Source organism: Neopsephotus bourkii, unplaced genomic scaffold, assembly GCF_033783945.1.
Source record: "Neopsephotus bourkii isolate Nb327-2 ecotype Australia unplaced genomic scaffold, CSIRO-AGI_Nbou_v1 NB_333, whole genome shotgun sequence".
NCBI lineage: Eukaryota > Metazoa > Chordata > Aves > Psittaciformes > Psittacidae > Neopsephotus > Neopsephotus bourkii.
The window spans coordinates 2,148,956-2,161,146 of record NW_026900839.1 but is presented as its reverse complement, the minus strand read 5'-3'; the positions used below and the strand labels follow the sequence as shown (position 1 = coordinate 2,161,146).

General features: G+C 48.9%; 1 protein-coding gene across 1 annotated transcript; it reads right to left on the bottom strand.

Moving 5' to 3' along the window:
• On the bottom strand, nucleotides 1–11,892 carry DRAXIN (dorsal inhibitory axon guidance protein). The gene is made up of 7 exons (XM_061348002.1): nucleotides 11,648–11,892; nucleotides 5,922–6,400; nucleotides 4,382–4,569; nucleotides 3,754–3,865; nucleotides 3,323–3,412; nucleotides 2,990–3,079; nucleotides 1–976 (listed from the first exon to the last, which is right to left on the bottom strand). The coding sequence occupies exons 2-7, from the start codon at nucleotides 6,376–6,378 to the stop codon at nucleotides 864–866; spliced, it is 1,050 nt and encodes a 349-aa protein (XP_061203986.1). The 5' UTR covers nucleotides 6,379–6,400; nucleotides 11,648–11,892; the 3' UTR covers nucleotides 1–863.
• Nucleotides 11,893–12,191: the final 299 nt, after the last annotated feature.

The window sequence follows — 12,191 nt, the reverse complement described above, 5'->3', positions numbered from 1 at the left end:
TATCTATCATATCTTTATTTACATATCATGGGAACACACATGCAACATATCACAGGATTTACTACAATGGAACAGCCTGTCCCTATCTCCTGTTACCAAAAGCCTTTATTTCTGGCTCACTAGGAAAACTATCACTTCCCTAGAAAGCTCCTAAAAATAATTCTTAAAAATAACAGACTTGGCAGGGTAATCAAATGAGTGAGAGCTGCAGGCTGGGATGTGCTGCCACATCCTTGCAGAAACCAGGTGGTTCTCTGGAAGCTAGGAAAGGAGAAGGACTGGATGGTCCCAAAGAAAACAGGTAGTGTGTAACAGCTAGGGAATACCTGTCTGTGGCAGTGAACAAGGGAGAGAGCATGAGCTGTCAGAGGGGCCCCTCTCACCTTTCTGATGACCTGTTTCCTACCTTTGATTCCACCTGGATGCTACAAGCTTCCTATCCTCAGGAACCTCTGATCCTGAAGGAGGCTCTACCTTTCTTCTCAAGTAATAGTTAAGGGGTAAAGTTTAAGCTTGTATCCCATTTAACCTGAAGGATGGGTCATGTCTTGCCTCTGTTGAGAGGAGGAGCTTACTACCATTAATAGAATGGTAGTCATCATCACCTCTTACTAACCAGGAGAAGGAGACCCAGCTCAATGGCAGGAATGTGCTGAGGGAAAGGAGGTGGAATGCAGTCCTGGTACAGAAAAGCCTGAGGCCACTCAATTTACAATGAACACTAGCTTCAGTCTAGTTGGAACGTGGCATGTTCCAAGCCTGCAGCTTCAGTCATTTGCTTGACTTTTCTCCTCTAATTCCCATTGCTAGGTATAAACAGCTTGACCCCAGCTCCTGACCATCCAGGCAGGAATCCCACCCTCCTAAACATTAATGAATGATCCCTGCTCTCCGTTGGCTGACTCGGGCTCCACGCAGCGCCCTTTCCTCCGGGTCACTCTTCGGTTCCGGTGGAATTTGGCATAACAGCGTAGCCCTATGGAAAAGACACGTGTAAGTGAGCAGGAGGGACCAGGGCTCACTACAGCAGTAACATCACACAGTTAGCTCTTGGCTCTCAGTTCATGACAGAGCCTGCTGCAAGTGGGGACAATCCCAAGGCTGGGATGCCTGGGCTGTGTCAAATGAGATGGCAGAGAAATGCCTCATATGGACAGGGCATATTGCTTTCTGGGCCCTGCTATTCTGCTTGGCTCACTGCTCTGGTTTGGGATTCACTGGCTCAGGCAGAAGCTTTCACTGCCTTCTTGAAATGCCAATGAATTATCCTGATTGTTTCCAGTGATTTTATGGAAGTCCTGCTTGGTTTCCCCCTATTACTTCCCATTACTGTCTAAGTGAGCTCTCCACTGGGAAATTACTATAGACTTAATGTGCAGCAGCAATGGCAAGGCAGCTCCCCTTGCTATTTATTTCCCTGAAGCTTCTGGAGAGGAAGGAAGAGACTTAGAAGCATTATTACTGGGAGGTCTGATCCAAAGCTCACTCTCCTTCAGTTTCTGTTTTGGATGCTTGAAGTGCAGGCTCTGATGGAAGCTATCTAATATAGCATTGATGAACACTAAGGTGGCAAAAAAAGCATATTAGTTGTAAGAAACATGAGTAGTTATTCTCCCGTGGAGAGTGGGAAGGCAACAGGAGCCTCTGCTCGGGGTAATTCATCAATTTCTTGCACTGACTGATTTATCTTTTGGTGTCTATTGCCTGACTTTGCTACACCAGAATGAGTAGCTACTCGGGCCAGACAGGGTGCAGGCTTTGTGTCAATAATTCTTATGAAATGCAATTCAACAGATTTTCAATAGATTTTCAGTTTGGTCATTGGGATTGGCAGGAGGTGATTTGGTCATCCTAGAAACTGTAGCTCTTTCTCTTTCCAGAGCAGGCAGCAGCAGCAGCAACAGTGCCAGCACCCCCAGAGTGGGGAAGACTGAGGATTTATAGCTTTTATAATGAGACAGCCCATAAACTGTCCTTGAGTACTTGTACACAGGAGACCCAGCCAATGTCACAGGTCACTGAGCAGCCTTTTGGAGTTCATGTCCCTGGGCTACTCTGTGACCCACTACTTTAAAGTTGGGTTCCTGCCCTTCATTACCAATCCCCCCAGGGCAGTCAGGCCTCCCAAAAGGAGAGCACACAAGATCAGAGCTCTGCTCTTATCTTAAGAATCTTGTCTGTCTTATGTGGACATTATATCTCCGGGGATCTTTTTAATGCTACAGAGGATGCACATTTGGCATCAACTTATAACTAGCTTAAGTATAAAGCAGGGCCAGGGGCAGCCCTCATTAGGCTTGCAGAAACACTTTTCTATGCTAATCTATCAGAACATCATCTCTGATGAGGACCTTCAAGTGTTACATCACACACTCAAGGTGAAGACTGTCATTTAACATAGCAACTCCAGGAAAGCAGTCTGCTTACCTGGGTAAAAAGTAGATGACTGACCTGGTCAGAGTCACTAAGCACCTAACACAGGTCACAAAGCTTGGTAACCAGAGTTTTGTTCTAGCCTCGACCTGATCCTGAACACGTTCAGACTAGTAGAGTGCCTTTCAACATCTTCATAATGCAACTGTCTATAAAGGGCTGTGGATCCTTCAGAAATAGGTTTAAGAAACAAAAGTCTGTGTCCTGTACACACCTACTAAATTGCTACAAGTTCAGTTGAAATTAACTCAGGGAAGATGAGGCATAAGGTAATGCAAAACAAGGATAGTAGGCTGTTTTTATAACCTGTGATAATTGAAAGCATCACTGAAGTGTTAATATATTGTGGCTTCTTCTGATAGGGTTATAAATATTGGGATTTTTGTTCACAAGAGGGAAAACAAGATGTCTCAATGGTCACATTGTTAATCAGTGGCAGGGAAAGGCTAAAAGCAGCAGAGCTTGGCTTCTATTTTCATGTGCAACTCACTATTCTGAGTCACCACAGCCAACTATGAAGCCAGCTGGAAGGGGGAGAGCAAAGAGCTGAGCTTACCTTCAGTGCACATACAGTCATCATAACACTTGTTGTTAAGGCCTCTATTGTGTGGTTTACAGAGGTGCTCACGCAAGTCACAGCAAGAGCCTGCAACACAGGAACAAGGCTTAGCACAGCTCATTTATCCTCCTTCCCTTGTAGGGCTATTGACCCCCATGACAGCTCAATGGTATAGGCATTATCTGTCTCAACACACCTAGAGAGCCTCTGCTCTTCCCTTTGCATACTGCTTCCTACCAGTATTAGAAATCAGGATGTTGTATTAGAACCTGGGCTAGGTTTCAGACAACCTTGTGTTAGGAGGAATGACTCCATAAAGCTGATTCTGACCTGGGAAGCAGTCAAGGTGATGGTCACAGGGCTCTCCTTCAGCCATCACCGTTTCATTTCCACTGCTGGGGCTCTTACTGCGGCGTTTTTCTGTGGAAAACAAGCAGATCCCAACAGAAAATGTCATGCTAATGTTTTCATTTTGGAGACTATATTGTTCCAGGGGAAAACAGCCTCAAACTTGCAGAGTTTGAACTCTAAACCTTCATCTCCTCCCTATTTCTCAACCCTCCATCTATCATTCTTCCTCTGCCCTCAAACTATGCATCCAAAATGAGAAACATGCTGAAACTCAGTACAAAACAATCAGCATTATGCTTTTTCTCTTTCCCCACCACTATGATCTCACATCCTTCATCACAGCTGTGAATACTAATAAGGGATGAGCCTTACAGAAGGACCTTAGGGAAGAAGACAGGGAGGTTTAGCACCTTTCTTTTTAGCAGATGGCCACATTTCTGGTTTGAGATCCTCATAATCTGTCCAGTCAAAGAGTGTCATATCTAGGGTGGGCATCACATCCCCATCTTGCCTGAGGCGGGCCTGCAAACCACAAGAAACCAAACAGACAACAGATTACACTTGTGTAGTGACCCTGAAGTCTCTGCAAATTGCCCTGATGCTTTAGGCATTAAAAAGACTTTACAATTCCCCCTGTTCCATCCTTATCTTGTCCATTAGGAATTCTTGTCATCTTATTTTCAAAAGGGAAGAGCTTTCCCATGTTGCAGCTGAAGCCAAGAAGGAAGTTTCTGCTATGTGAGGACAAAAGGCAAGCAAGGAGCATTAGAACATGATGCCTCTCCAGCAGAGTGCTCCTACTGCTTCTCTGGTACTTAAAACTGAAAGATAAGGGAGAAGTAGGGCAAGGAAGAGAAGCAATTAAAAGAAATGTTTGTGAAGAAGAGGTGTTTTGGTGTCTCCAAGACAGAAAGCTGCTTTTGAGCCAGGGCTTTGGTGTCAAGCAAGCACTGACCTCTAACTGGAAACAAAAAGGAAACTGGATCTTATCTGCAGGAGATACATGTCTGCATCAGAGGTACAGTGCTGGCTCTTTACCTGTGACCGTGGTGATGTGGCTGGAAGAACAGGAGGCTCTTCTGTGGAAACAGCTAGTTCCAGTGCAGTGATGAGAAGCATGGTGGGAGTCAGACTTGTAGCTTCCTCTGCCTGCAGGTGTTGAAACTGTTCCTCGAAGCTTTCAGGTTTCTTGTACAGGGCGCTTGGCCCAGCATCAGGAGTCTTCCCTGCAGAAGGCAATAGGTATAGTAGCATTAACTTTCTCATCCCTTTTCTCTCTGAGTGCCATAGATTCTAGTCAAAGAATTCAGATTTCATCATCAGTTTTCCACCACCCTGAGCTCCTGTTCAGGACAGTGTAAAACAAACAGTCTCATGTGCTATTAGATCAGGTCCAGAATATATGCATCCTGATTTTTACACTCTTAAGTCGTATATAATGGTCTACTGAGAGGTGTCCCTGCCTAGGGTATGGGGGTTGGAACTAGATAATCTTCAGGCCCTTCCCAATCCAAACCATTCTATAATTGTACCTTCATGAAGATACATCTATCTCATGCTCAAGAAGCAAGGAATTTCTTCTTCTGATCTCAAGAATGCAAAAGGTACCTGATTAACCATTTTAAAACCAACGGATTAAGCTGCTGCAAATGCATGTGAACACATTCTTATTTGATTTTAGTAGTGGGTTAGCTCAAGTGAGGACCTACCTAACTTGAAACAAGAATATTTTCACAGCCTAACCCCTACTTTTACAAAGTATTACTTTAAATATAGCCCTTAAATTAAACCAAAGAAACAAGGCCTGTTTCGTAGTCTGCAAATGGTGTTTTAAACCAGCTTTGTTGCATGCTCTTCTATATTGCTTAACATGAGTTGTTTAGTCAGTCCCCTGAGAAAACAACAGAGCTCTTCTTACTGTTGCAGGGAGGAGTGATAGCTGGAACTCAGCAATACTAACACCCAGCTCAACAGAGAGTAGATTGACACAAATCTCCTGCTTTAATAGAACTAAAGATGTACCACACCATGCCACAGAGCCACACACCCACAACTGGACCTGGAAAGGAAACCAGTCCCAGTCAAACACAGCAACATTTTGAAGCAATTAGGGCAATTTCAGCTCTGCAAAATTAGTATTTTTTGTAGTTCAATATAAATATAGCAGAATACAAGCTCTGATGAGAAGAAATTGGTCTTCAAGCAGAGTAGTGGTTTGTATTATTTCTAGTTCTCGTCATGCTTCCAAGACAGTGGTTGAGCATGGCTTGGACATGTTTGTTCATAAATTGAACCATTTGCTAACAAACCAAAGCAGGCCACCCCAAAACAACCCCTCAAGTCCTTGGAACGTTCAGAGCTCCCCTTTAAGGCAAACCAGGTCATTTCCACAACATTGAGGGCAGCAGTAAAAACCTCTGGTTCTGGAGCTCCTCTTTTTTCTTGTGCCTCTTTTGTTTGGCAGATTTCTTCCCAGAGCAGGCACTCACCCCACACCCTCCACACACCCATGTGGCTCAACCACAGCTGCATCTTCTTGCCCTCACACAGTGACCCAACAGCCCTGGAACTCAAATACCTCGGTGGTGTTTCAGCCTGTCCCTGCGGCTGTGGCGCCGATGTTCTCGGTTCTGCTTCTTTCCTCTCTCAGACCCAGGGGACTGGTTCTCCCTCTCAGGGTAGGGGAGCTCGAACCCCAGGAACACATCCTTGTTCTGTTTCAGGCCTGCCGGCTGTCCCTCTGCTGCCAGCTCTTCCACAGCTGGAGCTCCACTACCCATTCTGAGGGCCTCTTCCCCATCTGCCTGCCCTTTAGAAGGCATGGCGTGGACCCTCTCCTTCTTGGCCAAGCCATGCTTGTGGTGGTGGCCGCTTCTGGGCTGCTGCAGCCACATGTCCTGGTTTTGAAGGTGGTTGTTGTTCTCTGGGACATTTTTGAGCTTTGTGCCAGGGTCCACGGAGACTGCAAGGCTGATGTCAGAAAGAACCAGCATGCACAGGAAAAGGAAAGGAGAGAAGGTGGGAGAAATTGCCATAATCCTGGGAGCTCTGCCTCTCCTGCAATTAAAACCAATAAAGTAAGCAACCTCTAGGCACTGTAAAGGCAAGCAAGATTCAGACCTAAGACACTTGGATGAAAACAGTTATGGTGTTCAAAGCTAGAAGTGAGTTCTTCCCTCCTTGGTTACCTCCTCTCCCAGCCTTGGTTACAGCAGCTGAGACACACGTGCAGGGCCTGCAGCCCTGAAGGGTCCCAGTTTCATGTGCAAATGAGGGCCATCAATCAGCAGGACACTTCCCTTTGATTCCTCAGCAGCCCCCCTACCCTCCCATTCACAGCCCACCATATGAGGGGCTGGGACTGGCTCTTGTGGACCACAGCTCCAGCATAGCACCAGCTGCCCGGGCCAGGGCTGTTCCTGCCAGGCTGGCATCCCAGGCTTGGCTGGCACTGGCCCCTCCTCACTGCTGGTGTCCTTGCAATGAAGACGTCAAGATGAACAGAACTGTAAGCAGATGGCAGCCTCGAAGGACCAGCAACAGCCCTGAGCAGCTCAAGATAGAGACACATGTACATGAACACACGTACTGCTTCAGGGTGGCTGAAGCTGGTCAAAGGGAGTTAAAAACACTGGAGATTTTGTGCTGATGCCTCATAGAGAAACAAATCTGCTGTCAGCAGAGCAGGAGCTGCTGGCCTAAAGATCAAGGGGCAGGGAGGCAGACTGAGCTTGTTCCACTTTCCCTCCTTGACCCTGCATTGGTCACTTCACCTCACCCCACCAAGGTGAGCCTGTCACTGGGAGGGTAATGTAAACCCAAGGAACACTGAGGCCAAGTCCCTCAGCACAGTGGCTGCAGACTGTTCTCATTCATTCTGCTCCACTGGAATGTTTGTGAGGATCTTCCTTCATCCCTGTGTTTATGCCATCAAACGTGGCTTTGGGACATTGCAGATTAGATTTCTCTCATTCAGTTATTCTCCACCATCCTTTCCCACAAAAAGGGGAAAAGCATTTTCAGCATTTCCAGTGCAGCCTTTCACTTTGCAGCAGCTTTCTCAGATTGTCCCTCCCAATCTGGGCATCTTAAAGCCAGTTTCCTGTTACGGTCAGAAAACCAAAGCTATGCTTACATTTGAGAAAGCCTATCACAGTTACAGCCACAGCTCTTCACTCAACCTCCTCCCCATCTTTCCTGCACCCCAGCATCCAGTTGCACTGGATTTCCACTTGCCTGTTCACCACTTTGCTCCACAGTTACAATGGCTTGTGTTTCCCTGCAGCTTGACCAGCAATTGTTATCTGTGAAGGACAGCAGGTAACATTCTTTGAGGCCAATCTCAGTGTGTTTTTGTGGAGCTGGCAGGAGGCACCCTAAGAATAACACTTGGCTCTTCCTTTCCTCTTTTCTTTCAACCTGAGAGATGTGGAGGGTTTTGAGTCAATGAAACCTCTGCCATCAGAGTAGCCCCAGCCTCCTAGAGCACCTGGGGATCTTAGAGGGAGATTCCTTCATCCTCTTGACTGAATACTATGAATAGTATTTTATTGGCAGCTACTTGGGACAAAGGAAAACCAGACTGACAGCTAAATCTATAACAAAGCACTCGCAGTCCTACTTCAAAACCAATGGGACAAATAGCAACCCAGCAAAACCCAAGCTCTGCATGCACAGTCTTTGTTTTTTCCTAGGATTTTCTCTTTGAGAACCAGAGGAAACCAACTGGATCAAGGCATCACTCAGAGCAACTCAAAGATCTAGAAACAGCATCTTACCTTTTCATCTGTAGGCAAAATGCTGAGTGCAAGTGCAAAGAGAATACAAGGTGAGCGTCTCCTATCTCCCTCACACAGATGTGGTCCCTTTGATGGTGAACCTGGCAGGCACATTAGCTGCAGATTCTGCCTTTCAGCAGGAGCCAGAAAGCAGCTAAATGCTTCAGGGCAGTTAAACAGAAGGTCTGCTTCAAAGTGCAGGGGGTATTTATTTAAGCTGCCCAGCTGTTTTGTTGGCATGACACAGGATGAAAGTGGAGCTCCAGCACAGGGTTGCCTCATGTCAGCGCTGGCTGAGAGGGCAGGGTAACACACTGCTATGGTGTCTCTGGGAATCACACATTAATAATGCAGATAAACACCTCTGCTGCACTGTGGTCAGGGAGAGCTGAGCTGCCTGCCAAACCAAAACAGTGTGTGGAAGAGTTTTTTGGTACCTTAGGTTACTGCAACAGTGCTGTGCTAGGGACACAGCCTGCTCTTAACCACTTGTTTCCATGCTCTGGAAAGTCCTTAACTTTAGCAACCTCTTCTGACCTCCTTCATTTTCCTTACCCTACAGAAGCAGTAAAATTCACCCTTTCAAAAGGCAGCTCGATAACACAGCAGCATCCCTAGCTCTTCTCAGTGCTCAGGTCCCTCAGTGTCTGAGCAACAAAGTAAACTCCACCTTCAACTCTTTGAGGACCACAGTCCACAAAAGACAGTGCTAGCCTGAGACTTGCTGATGTGGGTGTTAGGGGTGTTCTCACACTGCTGATGCACCTCTTCTTAAAGGATAAATTCTGCCCTGAGACATATGCCAGGCAGAAAGAGGTCTGAAATATGCCTTTCTTAAATTGCTCTAAACCAAATACACACATTACAAGTGCAGAAATCATCCTCTTCTTAGGGTTCATATATTAATAAAGGATATAGGGGAAGTACTTTACCAACTTAAACTGCCCTTATAACTCTTCACAACACCAGACCTACATCCTTCTTACTCCACCCAATGCCTTGCACTTCCTTTCACAAACTCAGGATTACATCCACCTGCCTCCCGAGGTAGCAAAGCTGCTACTACTAAGGAGAAAATGTGTAAAGCAAAGATAAGGCCTTAGAGCTACCCAGGGTGCAGGCTCAGGGCTGATGAGTGAGTTGCAGTGCTGTCTCTCAGCCATTATTTCGATCCATTTTGGGTTAGTACTGGATGGCCACAATCCTGTAAGGGAAATTAGGGGCGGTTTTTGCATCTTGGGTCATTTTCCCTGTGGGGAGTCTTTCTCTGGACTCTCCTGTACAATTGCTATTACTCTGCTCTCTGCTTGTAAAGCACAAAAACTCAGGCATTTATTCCCTGTATAAATACAGTATGTCACTTGAAATTGGAAATAGGCTCTGAAACTGCCCCTGCTGTAATTGTTTCTCGTTTGACAAAGCAGGAGCATCAGCTCAGCTACGTTCATTCACGTATCTCCCTTAAACCATGATACCCGACAGTCCTAGCTTTAACTTTTCATGCTCTTCATGTCACAGCCAAGAGGCACAAAACTCTTGAACTGAGAAATAAAGAATATCAAGACCCTTTGTCACCCTAGACCACAAATGGTGCAGTTTGAATGCTCAAGGGCTGAACCAAGCTAAACCCAAGCACGTACGCTGGGACAGATTTCTCTTTGGCTCTGATAAGCTCAGACGTTGGCAGATTTCCTGGACTCCAGACCAGCCCAAGCTGCAGCAAGAGACACAGTACATGTGCATCTACATGGGTGCTGTATGTATGTGCATGTGTGGCAGGGATGCTAGACAATAAACCCAGCTTTGTGTGCCAGGCTCCCTGTAAATAAGAAGCCACAGGGTGATGGATGGGCTTGGGAAGGCCTGGAGCAGAACGAACGGGGTAGGCTCTGGTAGCTGACATGCAGAGAGCTGGCTGGAGCCAGGAGGATGGCATTGTGCAGATAAATGAGATTTCACTTCCCTGCTGGGTCTCTTTCCATCTGTTTTTCTGTTTCTGAAGGCAAATGCTGGGAAGCTTCATAAACAATCTGCCAAGAGACCTTCCCATTTCAAAGGACACTCTCCCAGCTTCCTACCACCCCCAAAAGCACACAGGTAATCTTATATGCACCCTTTTCTTTCCCTGCCCAGGGCAAAAGTAACAACACTTTTCTTCTCTCCAACATTTCTGAGTCCCCTGCTCACCGATCTCCAGTTCTTTTGGGTCCCTCTTTGGAGCTGCCCTTTCTTAGGTTTCCTGTATCCATCATCACCTTTCCTCCCTACCTCGCCATTCATATTTATCTGACTCCACAGATTCCTTGTCCCCTGTGACTGTGTTTGGTGCGAGAAGGACAGAGCAGCTCAGCAAGTCACACTGTATTGGAGGGGAAGAGGGGCACATGAATGAATATGCAGTACCCTCTGCTCTGCTTCCCTCTGGGACTTCCAGAAGTGGCTGACACAGCCATCATAGGCGTCCTGCTATCAAACAGAGTCTACGCTGCCCAATAATGAGATTAAAATAGCAATGAGGCTGAGATTAGCATCCAAGATATAGTCACTTGCTGTCAGCACAGCAGAGAGGACTCTCCAGTTTAATGCACAATGCCTAGTGACAAATGAGACACAATCAATAGCAGAGGTCGTTGCTCACCCGGCTGGAAAGCACCCACCGGTGTGACAGGGAGAACAGGGGCACACTGAGCCTCATCCTCACTGCTGGGAGAAGTGGATGTGTCCCGTCTGGCACAACAGCCAGGCTGTGCTTTGCCCCTTTTTCCTTGCGTGTCATTCTCCCTTTGAATCAAAAGGTGTGGGATTAATGCCTCCTTCTGCAAGGGAGAGGAGCTGGGGATACAAACCCCTTTGGCTGACGGGAAGACTTCAGGTGTGAACTGGATAAACGTCACTTAAATCCCACAAGATGAATTACCAGCTGTAATAAGCCTTTAACTGATGCCAGATTGATTGAATTCAGAGACGAGCTCTCACTTTTACCAGCAGAGAACAACCCGCGGGGTACTCAGGGGCTCGGTGCACGGGCAAACACAATGACTGGGTGGGAAAAGCTCCCTTCAGCCCTCAGCTACTTTCAGAGCCGGGCCGTACCCCTGCGCTGCCGCTGCCGGGGAAGGGGGGACCCATCTCGGGGCTGGGGGGAGCTCGCAGAAGCCCCTGGAGTAGCAGGGACCTGGGGCGCTGGGACTCCTGCCCCGCACACCCCTCCCTGCAAGGTGCGCGGCGCTGCTCATCGGGACCGGGAGTGCCCGGAGCCGGCTCCCGGCACGGGTGACAATGGACAGGGCTGGCTGAAGGAACCGGGCACCGGCGCTGTCCGAGCTCGGGACTCGGCTCCGCGACCAGGGGCACCGCGCTGGGGGTTCCCGTTACCCCCCAGCCTTTGTCTCCGCCGGGGCGCACGGAAAGTGGGAAAGTGCCCCCCGCTCCCCGCGGTCCGTGCGGGAGCAAAGGGAGCTCAGACCGAGGGAGTCACCCCCGGGGCTGGGCGCGGGGTGAGCGCGGAGCGGGCAGCGCTGCCTACCTGTGCGCGGCTCCTCGGTGCGGGCTGAGCCCTGCGGGCAGGCGGGGCAGGACAGCGGCGGTGCGAGGGGAGGCAGCTCTGGCGGGGGGCAGCGGGTGCTCAAACCCGAATGCAGGAGGAGGAGGAGGAGGTGGAAGAAGAGGAGGAGGAGACAGGGGGAAGGCAGTGGGGGAATGTGGAGAGGAGCCGGGGCCGCCGGGAATCCCGAGGGATTGGGGTGCATGGTGCGGGGGAGGTGGGGCTGGGAGGGGCGCGGGGGGACGCAAGGGGCGGGTGATGCGGGGTGCCCGGTGCGGGATGCTCCGGCGGGGCTGGAGGCAGGGACCGGGGCGGACAAAGGAAGGAGACAAAGGCGGGGCGGCCCCGGGGGCAGGTTCCCGCTCACCTGCGCGGGGCGGGGCAGGGTCCCAGCTGCCCGCAGGGGCTGCCCCGTGTCACGATAGCGGGGTGGGAAACGGGGCTGTGGGACCGGAGTCCCCCGCTCCCCGCACCGGGTCCCGCTGCAGCGGAGGGAGCTGCGGTGCCGGGAGAGGGGGGGAAGCGG